The 24846-nt window shown below is 48.6% G+C and overlaps 1 protein-coding gene across 1 annotated transcript in view; it reads right to left on the reverse strand.

The window, feature by feature from the left end:
• LOC134927084 (cytochrome P450 2C20-like) overlaps window positions 1–24846 on the reverse strand; it is a 178091-nt gene that overhangs the window by 112179 nt on the left and 41066 nt on the right. The window contains exon 3 of the mRNA XM_063921082.1: window positions 22909–23071. Coding sequence (XP_063777152.1) covers window positions 22909–23071 — 163 coding nt within the window. The remainder of the gene's footprint in view (window positions 1–22908; window positions 23072–24846) is intronic.

Genomic DNA, 24846 nt, shown 5'->3' on the forward strand with positions numbered 1-24846 from the left:
GATAAAAGTGCTGCTTTTAATGCGGACCTGTGCAGGGCAAATCGCTCCCTGGCATTGCGTATGGTCTTGCCTACGTACTGCTGTTTACATGGACACGTAATTAGGTAGACTACATGAGTTGTAGTACAGGTGAGTACGTGCTTGATACTGTAGGAAGTCCCTGTGGAGGTGGATTTGAACCTTGTGCCAGTGATCATAGTTTTACAGGTTTCACAGCCTAAGCATTTATAGCAGCCTGATGTTTTAGTTAGAAAATTAGTGGTAGGCGTGGAATCAAATCCTGTGATGTCTGGATGTACCACAAAATCTTTAATGCTTCTGCCTCTTCTGTAGCACATCATGGGTCTTTTCCTCCTTAGCCCAGTTAGGTTCTTATCGGTGGAAACTATGGGCCACAGTGCATTAAGGGCCCGTGGAATTACAGCACTGGATGTATTATACTGTGCCACGAATGGTACAATGTCATTACTCTTCTTGATGGTCGGAGTTAGAAGTTGTTCTCTGTTTGTCATCAAGACTTTTTGTTCGTTGGTGAGTAATAATTTGCTGTTGTAGCCTCTCTGTTTGAACCTTGTAGTGACATTATCCAGAGCAGATTCCAGTTGTGTCGGATCACTGGTAATTCTGGCTGCCCTCATGTATTGAGATTTAGGAAGCCCCTTTTTGAGGGCAGTGGGGTGATGGCTGTTGTATCGTAATAAGGTGTTTTTGTCGGTTGGCTTATAGTACACCTCAGTATGCAACATGCCGTCTTTGATGATGACGTTAACGTCCAAATAATTTAGTTTAATCGGGTCACACTGCGATGTGACTCTAATGGTGGACGGTCTGTTATTAATGACTCCGATGAACTTTTCAAACCTTTCTTTGTCTCCGGTCAAGAGCAAAATATATATATATATTAAACTGGTGGTGATTATTAAACTGGTGGTGAGGTCACTGGTCACACTATCAGCAACTTGCAAGTAGTACTCCTAAGCAGACAATCACAATATATATTATACTGGTGGTCAGTGTGGTCACAATGGCAGTGTGGCACTCTGGCAGCAAAAGTGTGCACTGTACGTTATATGTACTCCTGAGTCCTGCTCTCAGACTCTAACTGCTCCCCACTGTCAGTGTCTCCCCCACAAGTCAGATAATATACAGTCACACTATCTATCACTTCAGCAAGTAACTAGTACTCCTCCTAATGCTCCCCAAAATTACTACTGTGTCTCTCTCTACTGTCTCACTCTCTTCTCTATAAACGGAGAGGACGCCAGCCACGTCCTCTCCCTATGAATCTCAATGCACGTGTGAAAATGGCGGCGACGCGCGGCTCCTTATATAGAATCCGAGTCTCGCGATAGAATCCGAGCCTCGCGAGAATCCGACAGCGGGATGATGACGTTCGGGCGCGCTCGGGTTAACCGAGCAAGGCGGGAAGATCCGAGTCGCTCGGCCCCGTGTAAAAAAACATGAAGTTCGGGCGGGTTCGGATTCCGAGGAACCGAACCCGCTCATCCCTACTAGAAACAGTACATAGAAGAGTCCCTGGTTACGGCCACAGGATGCCCAGCCCCATAGTTCTTGGATGAGTTAGGGAATCATGTCGTTAAGGTGGTCGACGCGGCATCAGCCCAGGTGGTATAGTAAAGGAGACATGGGTAACACAGCTGGAGCAAGGAAAATGCTGCACGGAGGTTGAGCAGCAGTGGAGATGAATCTAGTGAAAAAGGGATGCTGTTGTAGAGGCCTCAGATTACTCATACAGTAGGAACAGCAACTCAGGAGAGCAATAAAAAAACAAAACATATAAGCCACCACATAAATGTCAATAATAGGCTGGATCAGGGCACCAAAGCCACAGAGATTCCCTGCAAACCCCTGACAGTATATTGACAGGGCCTCAGGCACAGCAGGGTGTGGAGGGAGTAAATGCAGGGCAGGGCAGTGTTCTTTTGGGAGTACCACAGCGTGGAGCCCAGTATTTGTATACAGGGGAATAGCAGTGGCTCCAGGGGTCAGATACAAGGGAGCATAGAGTTTACCAGCCCAGTGGAGACACTCTCCTTCCAGGTTGGGAGCAGGCAGCAGGTAACAGTGTGAGCCGGGTCTTATTCAAGATGGCCGCCAGGTGTCCAGTGGCTCCGTCAGGCTGCTACGAACACTGCTGGCTCCCAGTGAAGGTGGCAGGGCAGGGGCAGCAGCAGTAGAGACCTCTCCAGAGTGCCCAACAGCAGCCAGGTCTCTGGCAGGGAGGAGAAAGAGCCGCAATCCAAATCCGCGGCACCAAAAGTACGAGCCGGGCAGAGGCATAAATTGAGGCCCCGGCCTGGGGGTCTCAGGTAGGCCACAATCTGCGGAGCTCTGGACCCCACTCGCCGATTCCACATCGCTTACCAGACCACAGTAGGGGGATTAGAGGAGGCAGGGACATGCCCAGGGAGAGAAGGTATAAGGGGATAGGGCCAGTAGCAGCAGCAGGGATAGCTTTTAAATTACACATTGTTGGTATTTTAAACATCGGGATACCACTGTTGGGAATTTGACAGCCGGCATCCGGACCGCCAGGTCCCAATACCACACGGCCAGATGATGTGTAACCTATGATGGAAAACACTTTCACAGACAGACATCCCCCAGGTCCCACTACAAGTTCAGCAGAGATTTCCTTCCTCGAGTCTGCAGCAGCTCCTGCCCCAACTCTCTGTCTTCTCTCCTTCCTCGTGGTCCCTGCTTCCATTGGCCTGTCTCCTTTTCCCCTGCTGTCTCTCAAGCTGCCTCCCTTTCCCCTGATGTCTCTCCCGCTGCCTCCCTTTCCCCTGCTGTCTCTCCCGCTGCCTCCCTTTCCCCTGCTGTCTCTCCCACTATCTCCTTTTCCCCTGCTGAATCTCCCACTATCTCCCTTTCCCCTGCAGTCTCACCCAGTATCTCCCTTTCCCCTGCAGTCTCACCCACTATCTCCCTTTCCCCTACATTCTCTCCCACTATCTCCAATTCCCCTACAGTCTCACCCAGTATCTCACTTTCCCCTGCAGTCTCATCCAGTACCTCACTTTCCCCTGCTGTCTCACCCACTATCTCACTTTCCCCTGCAGTCTCTCCCACTATCTCCCTTTCCCCTGCAGTCTCTCCCACTGTCTCCCTTTACCCTGCAGTCTCTCCCACTATCTCCCTTTCCCCTGCAGTCTCTCCCACTATCTCCCTTTCCCCTGCAGTCTCACCCACTATCTCCCTTTCCCCTGCAGTCTCTCCCACTGTCTCCCTATCCCCTGCAGTCACTCCCAGTATCTCCCTTTCCCCTGCAGTCTCTCCCACTGTCTCCCTTTCCCCTGCAGTCACTCCCAGTATCTCCCTTTCCCCTGCAGTCTCTCCCACTGTCTCCCTTTCCCCTGCAGTCTCTCCCACTATCTCCCTTTCCCCTACAGTCTCATCCAGTACCTCACTTTCCCCTGCAGACTCTCCTACTGTCCCCCTTTCCCCTGCAGTCTCACCCAGTATTTCCTTTTCCCCTGCAGTCTCACCCAGTATCTCCCTTTCTAATGCAGTCTCACCCACTATCTCCCTTTCCCCTACAGTCTCTCCCACTGTCTCCCAGTTAGTGTAAAATTAATATATTATATATATGAAATATCTGGGGTGAGAGGAGATATTATAATGTTTTGTCCTGAAAGCCACATTGTCCATACCTCCCAACATGACCCTCTCCAGGAGGGACACAATGCTCTGCTTCTGGACTTTTCTCTTAATGTATGATTGCCAGCACCTGTGTTGAACAGGTTAATGGATAGGAAAGGTGGTTCGGCACAAGTGATGGCAATCATACATTAAGAGAAAAGTCCAGAAGCAGAGCATTATGTCCCTCCTGGAGAGGGTCATGTTGGGAGGTATGCATTGTCTGTGACCTGCACTTATCACAGTTACATGTTATTTAGTACATAGCTCTCCTGCCATCTACCTAAATTATAAAGCCATAGCTTGTTCTCCTATAAGGATTTCCCTGATGGCGTAATCATGGAGATGGGGAATCTCTGTAACATAAGGAGCCACCATATGGCGAACACGAGACATAACCTGAGATATGCGCTGCTCCCTGTTCTGACAACTCGCTATAAGATCAATGTGTTCCTGACTTCTAATGCCGGCCTCCCTCTCACACCTGTAACCATCCCCCTCACACCTGTAACCATCCCCCCTCACACCTGTAACCATCCCCCCTCACACCTGTAACCATCCCCCCTCACACCTGTAACCATCCCCCCTCTCACACCTGTACCCATCCCCCTCACACCTGTAACCATCCCCCCTCTCACACCTGTAACCATCCCCCCTCACACCTGTAACCATCCCCCCTCTCACACCAGTAACCATCCCCCCTCTCACACCTGTACCCATCCCCCTCACACCTGTAACCATCCCCCCTCACACCTGTAACCATCCCCCCTCACACCTGTAACAGTCCCCCCTCTCACACCTGTAACCATCCCCCTCACACCTGTAACCATCCCCCCTCTCACACCAGTAACCATCCCCCCTCTCACACCTGTACCCATCCCCCTCACACCTGTAACCATCCCCCCTCACACCTGTAACCATCCCCCCTCACACCTGTAACCATCCCCCCTCACACCTGTAACCATCCCCCCTCTCACACCTGTACCCATCCCCCTCACACCTGTAACCATCCCCCCTCTCACACCTGTAACCATCCCCCCTCACACCTGTAACCATCCCCCCTCTCACACCAGTAACCATCCCCCCTCTCACACCTGTACCCATCCCCCTCACACCTGTAACCATCCCCCCTCACACCTGTAACCATCCCCCCTCACACCTGTAACAGTCCCCCCTCTCACACCTGTAACCATCCCCCTCACACCTGTTACCATCCCCCGACTCACACCTGTAACCATCCCCCCTCACACCTGTAACCATCCCCCCTCACACCTGTAACCATCCCCCTCACACCTGTAACCATCCCCCCTCTCACATCTGTACCCATCCCCCTCACACCTGTAACCATCCCCCCTCTCACACCTGTAACTATCCCCCCTCTCACACCTGTAACCATCCCCCCTCACACCTGTAACCATCCCCCTCACACCTGTAACCATCCCCCCTCTCACACCTGTAACCATCCCCCTCACACCTGTAACAATCCCCCCACTCACACCTGTAACCATCCCCCTCACACCTGTAACCATCCCCCCTCTCACATTTGTACCCATCCCCCCTCACACCTGTAAAAATCCCCCCCTCACACCTGTAAACATCCCCCCTTACACCTGTAACCATCCCCCCCTCACACCTGAAACCATCCTCTCACTCTCACACCTGTTATCATCCCCTCACTCTCAGAATTGTAACCATCCCTCACTCTCACACCTGTAACCATCCATCACTCTCACACCTGTAACCATCCCCCCTCTCACACATGTAACCATCCCTCAGTCTCACACCTGTAACCATCCATCACTCTCACACATGTAACTATCCCTCACTCTCACACCTGTACCTGTACCCAACCCTCACTCTCCCAACTGTAACCATCCATCACTCTCACACTTGTAAACATCTCCCAATTTCACACCTGTAACCATCTTCTCACTCTCACACCTGTTATCATCCCCTCACTCTCAGAATTGAAACCATCCCTCACTCTCCCACCTGTAACTATCCCTCACTCTCACACATGTAACCATCCCTCACTCTCACATCTGTAACCATCCCCCACTCTCACAACTGTAACAATCCCTCACTCTAACACCTGTAACCATCACTCACTCTCCACCTGTAACCATCACTCACTCTCCCACCTGTAACCATCCCTCACTCTCCCACCTGTAACCATCACTCACTCTCCCACCTGTAACCATCACTCACTCTCCCACCTGTAACCATCCCTCACTCTCACACATGTAAATACCCTTCACTCTCACACCTGTAACCATCCCTCCGTCACACTTTAAACCATCCCTCACTCTCACACCTTTAACCATCCATCACTCTCACACCTGTAGCCACCCCTCACCCTCACACCTGTAACCATCCCGCTCTCTCATACCTGTAACCATCCCTCACTCTGACACCTGAAACCACCCCTCACTGTCACACCTGTAACCATCCCTCACTCTGACACCTGAAATCACCCCTCACTCTCACACCTGTAACCACCCCTCACACCTGTAACCATCCCTCACTTTCACACCTGTAACAACCTCTCACTCTCACACCTGTCACCACCCCTCATTTTGACACAGTAACCACCCCTCACCCTCACACCTGTAACCATTCCTCACTCTCACACCTGTAACCATCCCTCATTGTCACACCTGTAACCATCCCTCACTCTCACACCTGTAACCACCCCTCATTTTGACACAGTAACCACCCCTCACCCTCACACCTGTAACCATTCCTCACTCTCACACCTGTAACCATCCCTCATTCTCACACCTGTTACCATCCCTCACTCTCACACCTGTAACCATCCCTCACTCTCACACCTGTAACCACTCCTCACTCTCACACCTGTAACCATCCCTCACTCACACCTGTAAACATCCCTCACTCTCACACCTGTAACCATCCCACACTCTCACACCTGTAACCACTCCTCACTCTCACACCTGTAACCATCCCTCACTCTCACACCTGTAACCATCCCTCATTCTCACACCTGTAACCATCCCTCACTCTCACACCTGTAACCACTCCTCACTCTCACACCTGTAACCATTCCACACTCTCACACCTTTAACCATCCATTACTCTCACACCTGTAACCATCCCTCACTCTCACACCTGTAACCATACCTTACTCTCATACCTGTAACCATCCCTCACTTTCACACCTGTAACCACCCCTCACTCTCACAACTGTAAACACCCCTCACTCTCACACTTGTAACCATTCCTCACTCTCACGCCTGTAACCAACCTCACACCTGTAACCATCCCTCACTCTGACACCTGAAACCACCCCTCACTTTCACACCTGTAACCACCCCTCACTCTCACAACTGTAAACACCCCTCACTCTCACACTTGTAACCATTCCTCACTCTCACGCCTGTAACCAACCTCACACCTGTAACCATCCCTCACTCTGACACCTGAAACCACCCCTCACTTTCACACCTGTAACCACCCCTCACTCTCACAACTGTAAACACCCCTCACTCTCACACTTGTAACCATCCCTCACTTTCACACTGTTATGAGCCACGGCTGTGGCTCATTCCTGTTTTGCATTTTATGTTAATACTTCTGTTTATGTTCCCAGTGGGTGTCATGGGGTGTTCGGAGCTCACCCTTAAAGAGAGGGTACTGTTATGAACCACAGGTAGTGGTTCATTCCTATTCTATGTTTATAAGTTGTCTTGCAGGCCAGGATTTCCCGTTGCTCTGGTTTCTGAAGATTCTTGTTTGCTGCCGGTGGTGAGTCTGTGTAATTGCAGCTTGTTCCCATGTGTTCAGCCTCACCTGTCTGTTGATTGCACCTCTCAGTTGTGCAGCAGGGCAGCTGCACGACATAATTAATTAAGACTCTCTGTTATATGCTGGCTCAGTGCAATTCACAGACGCTGGTGATATTTCCTGGGTTCCAGAGTTCTTGAGTTCTGAGCTAGTCCCTGCCAGTTCCTGAGCTCCTGTCTAGCAGTGTCTGTCTAGCTGCTTTGAGTGTCGGTTCCTGTGTCGATTCCAGTGTCGATTCCTGTGTCAGTTCCTGTGTCTGATTCCGTGTCCTGCCGTGAAGCATTCCTGTCCAGAAGTCCTGTGGCTTTGTCTGTGCCTGGTCGAATATCTGGCTTCTTGGTGTCCACCGGTCTGTCGTTTGGGATTCTGCCTGTCCTCCAGTTCTGAGAGTCTGTGTCGGCTACATTGGGGGGTTCCTGTCTGTTTGCCAGCATTTGTACCGTTTCCGTGAGTAGCGGCTTTGCCGCGTCCGTCAGCCTAGGCCGCAGTATTCTTTTGTTATATTTAGTTACTGGTGTTTTGCAGAGGGTTCTGCTTATGCTGTCACCGCCGGTACACAAAAGTATTGTGTCGGCGTGTGGACAGCATTTCCTTTGTTGTTCTTTTCCTTTGGCGGCGTGCCGCACATATATTTAGTTTTAGGGTAGTTAGTAGCCCCTAGCTTTCTGTTGTTTTAGTCAGAGGTCCCCTTGTTATTATCCTGTCTCGGTTCACGCCTTGTCTCACGCTAAGACCTGGGGGCATCGGAGTTGGGCAGACATAATCCGCCCTTCAAACGCGGCTGCCGTGGGCCCAAGAAACCATAGTCACTCAGGCGTGAACTGACCACACGGGTAAAACAACGGAGGTAGGGTGCTAGGGGCTATTTCCACACCACACCTTGTTTCAGCGTCACGTTCTGGTGCTCAGGACTCACTACGCAACATCTCCCTTGTTCTGAGCACCAGGAATCTAACACACACCTGTAACAACCCCTTACTCTCACACCTGTTACCACCCTTCATTGTCACACCTGTAACCATCCCTCACTCTCAAACTGTCACGATCCGGGTATCTGGACGCCATTTCTTACCCATCAGATGCCTCCTAAGGCTGGCTCAGCGCTCCAGGACCGGATCCCATCTGTTATCCTGATGTTTACATTCCTGTATCCTCTCCTGTCACTCAGAGACGCTGTCACAGTAAACGCCATATTACACCTGGCATGGCGTCTCCCGCGGCCTCCGCCGCCGTCCCTGAGCTTCTGCATGCTGAGTGTCTGGGTGGCGATTACGTCAGCCGCGGCCTCCGCTGTGTCCGCGTGGTTGGATGTGCACCTGTCAGCTTGGCGCCTCCTGTCTCCGGTGGCCGGCGCCGCCATTACTGTTTTCATTACCACATGGATTACAAACCAAACTTCCCTCCAAGTGTCTGCATGGGCGCAGCCATCTTGGATTCTGTCAGCTGATCATTTCCACCAATCTGTTCTCAGTATTGATAATCTGCATAATTGCCTAGCCAATCCCTTCCTTGCTGCAGGTATAAATACACTGTGCCTGAGCAAGGAAGGGGTCAGTGCTTTGGTTGTCAAACCTAGTTCCTGTTTGTCTCTCTCCTGTGATTGTCTTCCAGGTTCCAGCTCCTGACTCAAGACTTCCACCATAGAGACCCGCACCAGCATTCCACCTGCGGTGTAGCCTGACTCTCCGATCCATTGTGGATTCATCTGTTTCCAGCTACAACATTACCTGCTTCCAGCCCAGCTTCCAGCAGAGTACAGCTTCTCTTAAAGGGCCGGTGTCCTTTCTACAGTTTACCACTCTCCACCGGTATTATTATTTCTCCGCTCTCAAACTCTACATTTCATTCATATTGCATCGCTCTCAAGCTTCATTTATTATTTAAACTGGTTCCAGCCAGTATCCACTCCATGCCAACATCTGTCTGGTTCCAACCAGAACCCACAGCAGCTATTTTATTTACAGCAGTCCAGCTTTCCCTGGAACACCAGCTGGTACGATCCTGGGCTTTCTTCATTGCTACAGTCAGGCCTGGTAAGGACTTTCCAACTCGCAGATAATAAGAACTGTCTCATACTACCAGAGCTCTGTGGCCCCTGCCACCCTGTAGTACCCAGGAACTGTATTATTTCTCTGCTGATTTTATGTTTCTTTTACTGCTACTGTGATGCATGGAGTTTGTCATAAATAAACATCATTGACTTTTATTCAAGTTGTCGTGGTCACGCCTTCGGGCGGTTCTTCTTCATGTTACTTACATGTCCAGGGGTCTGATACAACCTCCCAGGTTCCGGTACATCTCAGCCCCTACAACTGAGGCTGCCTCCCGTCAGCTCAGGCCCTCAGTTGTGACAGTAAGCACTGACCTAATGAATCCAGCCGGAGACCAGGATCAAGCGGCCAGGCCGATGCAAGAACTGGCAGCCCGACTAGAACATCAGGAGGCTGCACAGGGCCACATCATCCGCTGTCTCCAGGATCTCTCTACTCGGCAGGATGGGATTCAGACAACTCTCCGTGGATCAGGCGCGTCTGGTGCGTCAACCACAGTGACTCCAGCTATAACCCCACCCACCTTACCCATTTCTGCTCCACGTCTTCATCTTCCAACGCCAGCAAAATTTGACGGATCTCCAAGATTCTGCAGGGGATTTCTCAACCAGTGTGAGATTCAGTTTGAGCTACAACCTGGCAATTTTCCCAGTGACCGTACAAAAATTGCCTACATTATTTCTCTTCTCAGTGGCTCAGCCCTTGATTGGGCATCACCGTTATGGGAGAGGTCCGACACCCTGCTATCTTCTTACACTGCATTCGTGTCAACATTCAGGCGCATCTTCGACGAGCCAGGCCGGGTAACCTCAGCTTCATCCGAGATTCTCCGTTTACGCCAGGGGTCACGTACTGTAGGACAATATCTGATACAGTTCCAGATCCTGGCATCCGAACTGGCATGGAACGACGAGGCCCTGTATGCTGCATTCTGGCATGGCTTATCTGAGCGTATTAAAGATGAGTTAGCTACCAGAGACTTACCCTCTAACTTAGATGAGCTAATCTCACTCTGCACGAAAGTTGATTTACGTTTCAGAGAGAGAGCAACTGAGCGTGGAAGATCATCTGCTCCAAAATCTTCTGCTCCTCCTCCTCGCCAACTGTCACCAACTAAAGAGGAGCCCATGCAAATTGGTCGTTCCCGTTTAACTCCTGCTGAGCGCCGAAGACGTCTCTCCGAGTCTCTCTGTCTTTATTGTGCAGCTCCGTCTCACACCATTAATGCCTGTCCCAAACGTCCGGGAAACTCCAAATCCTAGCTCGCCAAGGAGAGGGCCGGCTAGGAGTAATGATCTCCTCTCCATCTCCTCAAGATTGTAATCTCCCAGTCTCGCTTTAAGTTGCTCAACGTTATCGGAACGTCATTGCCCTCCTTGATTCCGGAGCAGCTGGGAACTTTATTACCGAAGCCTATGTTAAACGGTGGTCCCTACCCACCGAGAGACTTCCTTCGTCCATTTCTTTAACTGCTGTGGATGGCAGCAAAATTTTTGATGCAGTTATTTCTTTAAGGACTCTACCAGTTCGTCTGAGAGTGGGAGTTCTTCATTCCGAACTTATTTCTTTTTTAGTGATTCCAAGAGCCACACATCCTGTGGTCCTGGGCCTTCCATGGCTCCGTCTTCACAATCCTACAATTGATTGGACGACTACGCAAATCCTGGCATGGGGTTCCTCCTGTGCTGAGACATGTTTGTTTAAAGTATTGGCTGTCTGTTCTTCCTCCCCCAGGTCGTCTGATGTTCCACCTCCTCCATATCAAGATTTCACGGATGTGTTCAGTAAAGCTTCTGCTGATATCCTTCCTCCTCATAGAGAATGGGACTGCCCGATTGATCTCGTTCCAGGGAAGGTTCCACCTCGAGGCCGAACTTATCCGTTGTCTCTGCCTGAGACGCATTCTATGGAGGAATACATTAAAGAGAACCTAGCAAAGGGGTTCATTCGACCTTCTTCTTCCCCAGCCGGCGCAGGCTTCTTTTTTGTAAAAAAGAAAGATGGTGGTCTGCGGCCGTGCATCGACTACAGAGGTTTGAACGACATTACCATCAAGAACCGTTATCCTTTACCCCTGATTACTGAGCTCTTTGACAGAGTTAGCGGAGCTACCATCTTTACAAAGCTGGACTTGAGAGGTGCATACAATCTCATCCGGATCCGTGAGGGTGACGAGTGGAAGACCGCCTTTAACACCCGTGACGGACATTATGAGTACCTCGTCATGCCCTTCGGATTGAGCAATGCTCCAGCTGTCTTCCAGCATTTTGTCAATGAGATCTTCAGAGACATTCTATACCGTCATGTCGTGGTCTATCTAGACGATATCCTCATTTTTGCCAACGATTTAGAGGAACATCGTTTTTGGGTTAAAGAGGTTCTGTCCCGTCTCCGTGTCAATCATCTCTATTGCAAATTAGAGAAATGCGTCTTTGAAGTCAAGTCCATTCCGTTTCTAGGGTACATTGTGTCCGGTTCCGGACTAGAGATGGATCCTGAGAAACTACAAGCAATCCAAAATTGGCCGGTACCCTTAACCCTCAAAGGGGTCCAGAGGTTTTTAGGGTTCGCCAACTATTACCGAAAGTTTATACAAGACTTTTCCACCATTGTGGCGCCTATTACTGCTTTCACTAAGAAGGGTGCTAACCCGTCCAAGTGGTCTGAAGAAGCCATGCAAGCATTTCATCTTTTAAAACAAAGGTTCATCTCTGCGCCTGTTCTGAAACAGCCTGACATCGACTTTCCTTTCATCTTAGAGGTGGATGCCTCCTCCGTTGGAGTAGGAGCGGTGTTATCTCAGAGGGCTAAAGATGGCCATTTACACCCTTGCAGTTTCTTCTCCCGGAAGTTCTCCCCAGCTGAGCGCAACTATGCCATTGGCGACCAGGAGTTGCTAGCCATCAAGCTCGCTCTAGAAGAGTGGAGGTATCTGTTGGAGGGAGCTTCTCATTCAATCACCATACTTACAGACCACAAGAACCTTTTATATCTGAAAGGCGCACAATGCCTCAACCCTCGTCAGGCCAGATGGGCACTTTTCTTTTCCAGGTTCGACTTTAAACTCCAGTTCTGTCCGGGCTCTCAGAATCGCAAGGCCGATGCCCTTTCCCGCTCATGGGAGCAAGAAAATGAGTCAGAGTCTTCAGACAAGCATCCTATTATAAATCCGTTGGCATTCTCCACGGTAGGGATGGACTCTACGCCCCCATCAGGGAAAAGTTTTGTGAAACTGATGCTAAGGAAGAAGCTCATGCATTGGGCCCATGCTTCCCGTTTTGCCGGACATACAGGTATCCAAAAAACCCTGGAGTTTATCTCTAGGTCCTATTGGTGGCCAACTCTGAAAAAGGACGTCTTGGAGTTTATTGCATCTTGCCCAAAGTGTGCTCAACATAAGGTATCCCGCCAGTCGCCTGCGGGGCAACTGGTTCCACTATCTGTTCCCCGTCGACCTTGGACCCATTTGTCGATGGATTTTATTACAGATTTACCCATGTGCAACAAGTTCAATACCATCTGGGTGGTAGTTGACCGGTTCACCAAGATGGCACACTTCATTCCTCTCACCGGTCTTCCGTCAGCTTCCAAGTTGGCTCAAGTATTCATACAAGAGATCTTTCGACTCCACGGTCTTCCTGTAGAAATTATCTCAGATTGAGGAGTTCAATTCACAGCCAAATTCTGGCGAAGTTTATGTCAAGTCCTCCAAGTCAAGCTAAAGTTTTCCACGGCTTACCATCCTCAGACCAATGGTCAAACCGAGAGGGTGAATCAGGACTTGGAGGCCTTCCTCCGCATCTATGTGTCCTCCTCTCAAGATGACTGGGTTCAATTACTTCCCTGGGCCGAGTTCTGTCATAACAACCAGTATCATTCTTCATCTGCTTCAACACCATTCTTCACTAACTTTGGATTCCACCCTAAAGTCCCTGAGTTCCAACCGCTTCCAGCAACTTCTGTTCCCGCAGTGGATATCACCTTGCATCAGTTTGCCAATATCTGGAAGAGCGTACGATCAGCTCTGCTCAAGGCATCGTTCAGGTACAAGAAGTTTGCGGATAAGAAGCGTCGAGCAGTTCCTGCTCTCAAGGTGGGTGATCGGGTATGGTTATCCACGAAGAATTTGAGGTTAAGAGTTCCCAGTATGAAGTTTGCACATCGCTATATCGGTCCTTTCAAGATTGAACAAGTCATCAATCCTGTTGCTTACAGACTTCAGTTGCCTCCCTTCTTAAAAATACCCTGGACATTCCATGTATCCCTGTTGAAACCGCTGATCTTGAATCGGTTTCATTCCTCACTTCCTCCAACTCCGAAAGTCCAAACTCAACGAGGCGTTGAGTATGAAGTAGCCAAGATCCTGGACTCACGTCACCGTTACGGTCAACTACAATATCTTATTGACTGGAAGGGTTATGGCCCTGAGGAACGTTCATGGACCAATGCTTCTGATGTCCATGCTCCTGCCTTGGTCCGGAGATTCAATTCCAAGTTTCCTCAAAAGCCAAAGAAGTGTCCTGGGGCCACTCCTAAAGGGGGGGGGGTGCTGTCACGATCCAGGTATCTGGACGCCATTTCTTACCCATCAGATGCCTCCTAAGGCTGGCTCAGCGCTCCAGGACCGGATCCCATCTGTTATCCTGATGTTTACATTCCTGTATCCTCTCCTGTCACTCTGAGACGCTGTCACAGTAAACGCCATATTACACCTGGCATGGCGTCTCCCGCGGCCTCCGCCGCCGTCCCTGAGCTTCTGCATGCTGAGTGTCTGGGTGGTGATTACGTCAGCCGCGGCCTCCGCTGTGTCCGCGTGGTTGGATGTGCACCTGTCAGCTTGGCGCCTCCTGTCTCCGGTGGCCGGCGCCGCCATTACTGTTTTCATTACCACATGGATTACAAACCAAACTTCCCTCCAAGTGTCTGCATGGGCGCAGCCATCTTGGATTCTGTCAGCTGATCATTTCCACCAATCTGTTCTCAGTATTGATAATCTGCATATTTGCCTAGCCAATCCCTTCCTTGCTGCAGGTATAAATACACTGTGCCTGAGCAAGGAAGGCGTCAGTGCTTTGGTTGTCAAACCTAGTTCCTGTTTGTCTCTCTCCTGTGATTGTCTTCCAGGTTCCAGCTCCTGACTCAAGACTTCCACCATAGAGACCCGCACCAGCATTCCACCTGCGGTGTAGCCTGACTCTCCGATCCATTGTGGATTCATCTGTTTCCAGCTACAACATTACCTGCTTCCAGCCCAGCTTCCAGCAGAGTACAGCTTCTCTTAAAGGGCCGGTGTCCTTTCTACAGTTTACCACTCTCCACCGGTATTATTATTTCTCCGCTCTCAAACTCTACATTTCATTCATATTGCATCGCTCTCAAGCTTCATTTATTATTTAAACTGGTTCCAGCCAGTATCCACTCCGTGCCAACATCTGTCTGGTTCCAACCAGAACCCACAGCAGCTATTTTATTTACAGCAGTCCAGCTTTCCCTGGAACACCAGCTGGTACGATCCTGGGCTTTCTTCATTGCTACAGTCAGGCCTGGTAAGGACTTTCCAACTCGCAGATAATAAGAACTGTCTCATACTACCAGAGCTCTGTGGCCCCTGCCACCCTGTAGTACCCAGGAACTGTATTATTTCTCTGCTGATTTTATGTTTCTTTTACTGCTACTGTGATGCATAGAGTTTGTCATAAATAAACATCATTGACTTTTATTCAAGTTGTCGTGGTCACGCCTTCGGGCGGTTCTTCTTCATGTTACTTACATGTCCAGGGGTCTGATACAACCTCCCAGGTTCCGGTACATCTCAGCCCCTACAACTGAGGCTGCCTCCCGTCAGCTCAGGCCCTCAGTTGTGACACAAACCTGTAACCACCCCTCATTTTGACACCTGTAATCACCCCTCACCCTCACACCTTTAACCATTCCTCACTCTCACACCTGTAACCATCCCTCACTCACACCTGTAAACATCCAACACTCTCACACCTGTAACTATCCCTCACTCTCACACCAGTAACCTTCCATCACTCTCACACCTGTAACCACTCCTCACTCTCACACCTGTAACCATCCCTCAGTCTCACACCTGTAACCACTCCTCACTCTCACACCTGTAACCATCCCTCACTCACACCTGTAAACATCCAACACTCTCACACCTGTAACCATCACTCACTCTCACACCTGTAACCATCCCTCACTCTCACACCTTTAGCCATCCATCACTCTCACACCTGTAACCATCCCTCACTCTCACAGCTGTAAACACCCCTAACTCTCGCACCTGTTACTACTCCTCACTCTCACATCTGTAACCACCCCTCTTCCTCACACCTGAAACCATTCCTCACTCTCACACCTGTAACCATCCCTCACTCTCATACCTGTAACCACCCCTCAATCTCACACCTGTAACCACCCTCCCACACACCTGTAACCACCCTTCACTCTCACACCTGTAACCATCACTCTCACACCCATAACCATCCCTCTCACACCTCTCATACCTGTAACCACTAGTGATGAGCGGGTTCGGTTTCTCGGAAATCGAACCCCCCCGAACTTCACCCATTTTACACGGGTCCGAGGCATACTCTGATCCTCCCGCCTTGCTCGGTTAACCCGAGCGCGCCCGAACGTCATCATCCTGCTGTCGGATTCTCGCGAGATTCGGATTCTATATAAGCAGCCATGCGTCGCCACCATTTTCACTCGTGCATTGGAAATGTTAGGGAGAGGACATGGCTGGCGTCCTCTCCGTTTATTAATGTTGATGCAAATATTTGTGCTTATTGCTTAATTGTGGGGACTGGGGAGCAGCTGTATTATATAGGAGGAGTACAGTGCAGAGTTTTGCTGACAGTGACCACCAGTATACGTTGTCTGCCTGAAAAACACTCCATATCTGTGCTCAGTGTGCTGCATATATCTGTGCTCACACTGCTTTATTGTGGGGACTGGGGAGCAGCTGTATTATATAGGAGAAGTACAGTGCAGAGTTTTGCTGACAGTGACCACCAGTATACGTTGTCTGCCTGAAAAACGCTCCATATCTGTGCTCAGTGTGCTGCATATATCTGTGCTCACACTGCTTTATTGTGGGGACTGGGGACCACCAGTATATTATATAGGAGGAGTACAGTGCAGAGTTTTGCTGACCAGTGACCACCAGTATACGTTGTCTGCCTGAAAAACACTTTATATCTGTGCTCAGTGTGCTGCATATATATGTGCTCACATTGCTTTATTGTGGGGACTGGGGACCAGCAGTATTATATAGGAGGAGTACAGTGCAGAGTTTTGTTGACAGTGACCACCAGTATACGTTGTCTGCCTGAAAAACACTCCATATCTGTGCTCAGTGTGCTGCATATATCTGTGCTCACACTGCTTAATTGTGGGGACTGGGGAGCAGCTGTATTATATAGGAGAAGTACAGTGCAGAGTTTTGCTGACCAGTGACCACCAGTATACGTTGTCTGCCTAAAAAACACTCCATATCTGTGCTCAGTGTGCTGCATATATCTGTGCTCACACTGCTTTATTGTGGGGACAGGGGACCAGCAGTATTATATAGGAGGAGTACAGTGCAGAGTTTTGCTGACAGTGACCATCAGTATATATAGCAGTACGGTACGGAAGGTCACTGCTCTACCTACCTCTCTGTCGTCAAGTATACTATCCATCTAGATTCTATACCTGTGGTGCATTTTAGTTTTGCAGTTTGCTGACAGTGACCACCAGTATATATAGCAGTACGGTATGGAAGGCCACTGCTCTACCTACCTCTGTGTCATCAAGTATACTATCCATCTAGATTCTATACCTGTGGTGCATTTTAGTTTTGCAGTTTGCTGACAGTGACCACCAGTATATATAGCAGTACGGTACGGAAGGCCACTGCTCTACCTACCTCTGTGTCGTCAAGTATACTATCCATCTAGATTCTATACCTGTGGTGCATTTTAGTTTGGCAGTTTGCTGACAGTGACCACCAGTATATATAGCAGTACGCTACGGAAGGCCACTGCTCTACCTACCTCTGTGTCGTCAAGTATACTATCCATCTAGATTCTATACCTGTGGTGCATTTTAGTTTTGCAGTTTGCTGACAGTGACCACCAGTATATATAGCAGTACGGTACGGAAGGCCACTGCTCTACCTACCTCTGTGTCGTCAAGTATACTATCCATCTAGATTCTATACCTGTGGTGCATTTTAGTTTTGCAGTTTGCTGACAGTGACCACCAGTATATATAGCAGTACGGTATGGAAGGCCACTGCTCTACCTACCTCTGTGTCGTCAAGTATACTATCCATCCATACCTGTGGTGCATTTCAGTTGTGCGCAGTATATATAGTAGTAGGCCATTGCTATTGATACTGGCATATAATTCCACATATTAAAAAATGGAGAACAAAAATGTGGAGGTTAAAATAGGGAAAGATCAAGATCCACTTCCAACCTCGTGCTGAAGCTGCTTCCACTAGTCATGGCCGAGACGATGAAATGCCATCAACGTCGTCTGCCAAGGCCGATGCCCAATGTCATAGTAGAGAGCATGTAAAATCCAAAAAACAAAAGTTCAGTAAAATGACCCAAAAATCAAAATTGAAAGCGTCTGATGAGAAGCATAAACTTGCCAATATGCCATTTACGACACGGAGTGGCAAGGAACGGCTGAGGCCTTGGCCTATGTTCATGGCTAGTGGTTCAGATTCACATGAGGATGGAAGCACTCATCCTCTCGCTTGAAAAATGAAAAGACTTAAGCTGGCAAAAGCACAGCAAAGAACTGTGCGTTCTTCTAAATCACAAAACCCCAAGAAGAGTCCAATTGTGTCGGTTGCGATGCCTGACCTTCCCAACACTGGACGGGAAGAGCTTGCGCCTTCCACCATTTGCACACCCCCTGCAAGTGCTGGAAGGAGCACCCGCAGTCCAGTTCCTGATAGTCCAATTGAAGATGTCACTGTTAAAGTACACCAGGATGAAGATATGGGTGTTGCTGGCGCTGGGGAGGAAATTGACAAGGAGGATTCTGTTGGTGAGGTGGTTTGTTTAAGTCAGGCACCCGGGGAGACACCTGTTGTCTGTGGGACGAATATGGCCATTGACATGCCTGGTCAAAATACAAAAAAAATCAGCTCTTCGGTGTGGAATTATTTCAACACAAATGCGGACAACAGGTGTCAAGCCGTGTGTTGCCTTTGTCAAGCTGTAATAAGTAGGGGTAAGGGCGTTAACCACCTAGGAACATCCTCCCTTATACGTCACCTGGACCGCATTCATCAGAAGTCAGTGACAAGTTCAAAAACTTTGGATGACAGCTGAAGCAGTCCACTGACCACTAAATCCCTTCCTCTTGCAACCAAGCTCCTGCAAACCACACCACTAACTCCCTCAGTGTCAATTTCCACCTTACGCAGAAAGCCAATTGTCCTGCAGGCCATGTCACTGGCAAGTCTGACGAGTCCTCTCCTGCCTGGGATTCCTCCGATGCATCCTTGAGTGTAACGCCTACTGCTGCTGGTGCTGCTGTTGTTGCTGCTGGTAGTCGATCGTCATCCCAGAGGGGAAGTCGGAAGACCACTTGTACTACTTCCAGTAAGCAATTGACTGTCCAACAGTCCTTTGCCAAGAAAATGAAATATCACAGCAGTCATCCTGCTGCAAAGCGGATAACTCAGGCCTTGGCAGCCTGGGCGGTGAGAAACGTGTGTCCGGTATCCACCGTTAATTCACAGGCAACTAGAGACTTGATTGCGGTACCGTGTCCCCGGTACCAAATACCAACTAGGTTCCATTTCTCTAGGCAGGCGATACCGAAAATGTACACAGACCTCAGAAAAAGAGTCACCAGTGTCCTAAAAAATGCAGTTGTACCCAATATCCACTTAACCACAGACATGTGGACAAGTGGAGCAGGGCAGACTCAGGACTATATGACTGTGACAGCCCACTGGGTAGATGTATTGCCTCCCACAGCAAGAACAGCAGCGGCGGCACCAGTAGCAGCATATCGCAAACGCCAACTCGTTCCTAGGCAGGCTACACTTTGTATCACCGCTTTCCAGAAGAGGCACACAGCTGACAGCCTCTTACGGAAACTGAGGAAGATCATCGCAGAATGGCTTACCCCAATTGGACTCTCCTGGGGATTTGTGACATCGGACAACGCCACCAATATTGTGCGTGCATTACATGTGGGCAAATTCCAGCACGTCCCATGTTTTGCACATACATTGAATTTGGTGGTGCAGAATTATTTAAAAAACGACAGGGGCGTGCAAGAGATGCTGTCGGTGTCCCGAAGAATTGCGGGCCACTTTCGGCATTCAGCCACTGCGTGCTGAAGACTGGAGCACCAGCAAACAGTCCTGAACCTGCCCCGCCATCATCTGAAGCAAGAGGTGGTAACGAGGTGGAATTCAACCCTCTATATGCTTCAGAGGATGGAGGAGCAGCAAAAGGCCATTCAAGCCTATACATCTGCCTACGATATAGGCAAAAGCACCTGAATCAAGCGCAGTGGAGAATGATTTCAACGTTGTGCAAGGTTCTGCAACCCTTTGAACTTGCCACACGGGAAGTCAGTTCAGACACTGCAGTGGCGCACCCAGGGGGGGTTTCCGAGTACCCAGAAACCCCCCTCCACTAAAAAAAAAAAAAAAAAAAATTTTTTTTTTTTTTTTAGCTGCATGAGTATTATTAATGACTGTCTAGCGTCCTCTGCAGCCTTCTGTCTTCCTGGTGGCACTTGCAAGTGCAATAAAAGTTTACTTTATTTTAATTATAGTACATATATATCCATGTGCCTACATATATACACATGTATATACATACATACATACATACATATAAACACACACACACATATGATATATATATATATATATATATATATATATATATATATATATATATATACATGTGTATATATATGTGTACTGTATGTGTGTGTGTGTATATATATATATATATATATGTATGCATGTTTAATATGCTATGTATATGAGTATATGGGTCCACTACGATCTCCCGGCGGCCGGCCTCCCGGCGACCAGCATACCGGCGCCGGGAGGCCGGCCGCCGGCTTACCAACAGTGTGGCGAGCGCAAATGATCCCCTTGCGGGCTCGCTGCGATCGCCACGCTACGCGCGCCACACTATTCTATTCTCCCTCCAGGGGGGTCGTATGTGTGTGTGTATATATATATATATATATATATGTGTGTGTAGATATATGTAGATATATATATATATATATATATATATACACACACACACACACACACAGACACACTAGTTTTACGGACCCAGCATATACTGGGTCACCTCAGTCCCCACCCCCGTGATTGGCTCCACCCAGTTCTGGAAACCCCCCCATGCAAATCCTGCGTTTGCCACTGCACTGCCAGCCTGAGTCAGGTCATTCCCCTCATCAGGCTTTTGAAGAAGAAGCTGGAGACATTGAAGGAGGAGCTAAAACAGAGCGATTCCGCTAGGCATGTGGGACTTGTGGATGGAGCCCTTCATTCGCTTAACCAGGATTCACGGGTGGTCAATCTGTTGAAATCAGAGCACTACATTTACGCTACCGTGCTCGATCCTAGATTTAAAACCTACGTTGTATCTCTCTTTCCGGCAGACACAAGTCTGCAGAGGTTCAAAGACCTGCTGGTGAGAAAATTGTCAAGTCAAGCGGAACGTGACCCGTCAACAGCTCCTCCTTCACATTCTCCCGCAACTGGGGGTGCGAGGAAAAGGCTAAGAATTTCGAGCCCACCCGCTGGCGGTGATGCAGGGCAGTCTGGAGCGAGTGCTGACATCTGGTCCGGACTGAAGGACCTGCCAACGATTACTGACATGTCGTCTACTGTCACTGCATATTATTCTGTCACCATTGAAAGAATGGTGGAGGATTATATGAGTGACCGCATCCAAGTAGGCACGTCAGACAGTCCGTACGTATACTGGCAGGAAAAAGAGGCAATTTGGAGGCCCTTGCACAAACTGGCTTTATTTTACCTAAGTTGCCCCCCCTCCAGTGTGTACTCCGATAGAGTGTTTAGTGCAGCCGCTCACCTTGTCAGCAATCGGCGTACGAGGTTACTTCCAGAAAATGTGGAGAAGATGATGTTCATCAAAATGAATTATAATCAATTTCTCCGTGGAGACATTCACCAGCAATTGCCTCCAGAAAGTACACAGGGACCTGAGATGGTGGATTCCAGTGGGGACGAATTAATAATCTGTGAGGAGGGGGATGTACACAGTGAAAGGGGTGAGGAATCGGAGGATGAGGAGGAGTTGGACATCTTGCCTCTGTAGAGCCAGTTTGTGCAAGGAGAGATTAATTGCTTCTTTTTTGGTGGGGGCCCAAACCAACCAGTCATTTCAGTCACAGTCGTGTGGCAGACCCTGTGGCTGAAATGATGGGTTTGTTAAAGTGTGCATGTCCTGTTTATACAACATAAGGGTGGGTGGGAGGGCCCAAGGACAATTCCATCTTGCACCTTTTTTTTCTTTCATTTTTCTTTGCATCATGTGCTGTTTGGGGACAATTTTTTTTATCTGCCATCCTGTCTGACACTGCAGTGCCACTCCTAGATGGGCCAGGTGATTGTGTCGGCCACTTGGGTCGCTGAGCTTAGTCATCCAGCGACCTCGGTGCAAATTTTAGGACTAAAAATAATATTGTGAGGTGTGAGGTGTTCAGAATAGACTGGAAATTAGTGGAAATTATGGTTATTGAGGTTAATAATACTATGGGATCAAAATGACCCCCAAATTCTAAGATTTAAGCTGTTTTTGAGGGGTTTTTGTAAAAAACACCCGAATTCAAAACACACCCGAATCCGACATAAAATTTTCAGGGAGGTTTTGCCAAAACGCGTCCGAATCCTAAACACGGCCGCAGAACTGAATCCAAAACCAAAACACAAAACCCGAAAAATGTCCGGTGCACATCACTAGTAACCACCCCTCACTATCACACCTATAAACATCCTTCACTTTCACACCTGTTACCACCCTTCATTGTCACACCTGTAACCATCCCTTACTCTCACACTTATAACCACCCTTCACTCTAACACCTGTAACCAACTCTCACCCCCACACCTGTAACCACCATTCACTCTCACACCTGTAACCATCCCTCACTCTCACACCTGTAACCATCCCTCACTCTCACACCTGTAACCATCCATCACTCTCACACCTGTAACCATCCCTCACTCTCACACCTGTAACCATCCCCCCTATCACACCTGTGACCATCCCTCACTGTGGGGAATTGCACCAGTGTGATCAGATTGCAGCCTTTACATATACAGATGACAATTCATTGGACCCATGAAGTAACCCCGGGGACTTACTGTATCCTCCAGAGTAGCGATCATGCACTGGGAGTAACGGGCGCCCACTAAACTCATCGCCGTGATTCACCAGAGCGTCTTTCACCACCTCATAGCCGCAGAGAACCACCACAGGGCGCGTCAGTTTCCAGACGGTGAATATGGGACCGTACTTCTTCTGGAGCTAAGACACAAGAATGGGTTATTCTCAGAACCTACACGGTGCAATATATAGATACCCTAATAAATCTGCCCACAGAGGTGCCCGAAAAATGAAATAATAAATCTCGGGTATATAAGAAAATGTAAATTTGTTCACAGTTAGGGTATCCATCCACTAAAAATGGATGTAATATACTAAATAACTGCATGAGGATATGCTATATACTGGCATAGATGTAATATACTGTAGTAAATAATTGCATGAGGATATGTTACTGTATATACCAGCGTGGGTGTAATATATTATATAGATAGATTATACACTGCCATAGATGTAATATGCTATATGTTGGCATGGGGACATGCTATATAAGGCTGTGGATGTTACATACATCTAAGAAGCATATCCAAAATACAACCATATCTTACACAAGACACAGCAAAAACTCTAATCCATGCTCTCATTATCTCCCGCATTGATTATTGTAATAGTATCCTGACCGGTCTTCCCAAACATAGGCTCTCACCACTACAATCCATTTTGAATGCAGCTGCGAGGCTAATCTTCCTTGCCAGACGTTCATCGTCTGCAGATCCGCTCTGTCAGTCCCTCCATTGGTTACTGGTATTCTACTGTATTAAATATAAAATACTTTTACTCACATACAAGGCTATTAACCAAACTGCACCAACATACATCTCTTCTCTTATCTCATAATATCTCCCAACCCGACCTCTCCGCTCTGCACAAGATCTACGTCTCTCATCCACACGCATTACTTGTTCACACTCAAAATTACAGGACTTTATCCGGGCTTCACCCACTCTGTGGAATGCCCTCCCACGCACAGTAAGACTCGCCTCTAGTCTCCAAACCTTTAAATGTTCCCTGAAAACTCACCTCTTCAGACAAGCCTATCAAATTCCAGACCCACCCACATAACCTTCAGTGCTTCCCTATCTAATTACATCCTCTGTAGAGTATTCATAACATCACATATCTTGTCTTTCTTTAGTCTCACACCCTACTGACACTTGGATAACTTTGTGGGTATCATCATACAACCCATTAAGAACCTAGCAATCTGGGGAACCATTATGCAATAGGTAGCATCTATCCTTGTGTATCTATGCCTATTTCCCTATAGATTGTAAGCTTGCGAGCAGGGCCTTCCTACCTCTGTCTGTCTGTTTTTACCCAGTTTTGTTCTATTACTGTTGTTCTAATTGTAAAGCGCAACGGAACATGCTGCGCTATATAAGAAACTGTTAATAAATAAATAATAAATAAATGTAATCAGGGGTGTAACTCCCAGAGACAATGGAGGAACCTGCATCCGGGCTCCATGCTCTGAAGGGGCACCTGCATTTACAGCAGAAACCAGGTGTGATCGCAGCTTTTACAGTGGACCTCTGCGCACGCCCGCTGCTGCTGCTGCAGAGTTAATCAGCTCTGTCCCAGGAGACATGATAACTCCTGCAATAGAGGACAGGCCGGCTCGCGCCTGGCACCCCTCAGCCTGCGCTGCAGCAAATGACAGGGCACCCACAGCTGCTGCTGGACTGTGAGATGGGACCCACCGGTGACCACTGATTCTGCTTGCTGCAGATGGCTGAATCTCGTGGGTCTGATTCTGACCCACCGGCTGTTGTCACACTACATAGCTGGAGCCCGGGCAATTCACTACCCGCTCCGATCCCTGTATACTGACTGAGAGCGCAATCTGTATAAGTCATGTATGTGTGTATATATAATATACAGAATATATATATATATATGTATATATATATATATAT

Source organism: Pseudophryne corroboree, chromosome 5 (assembly GCF_028390025.1).
Source record: "Pseudophryne corroboree isolate aPseCor3 chromosome 5, aPseCor3.hap2, whole genome shotgun sequence".
NCBI lineage: Eukaryota > Metazoa > Chordata > Amphibia > Anura > Myobatrachidae > Pseudophryne > Pseudophryne corroboree.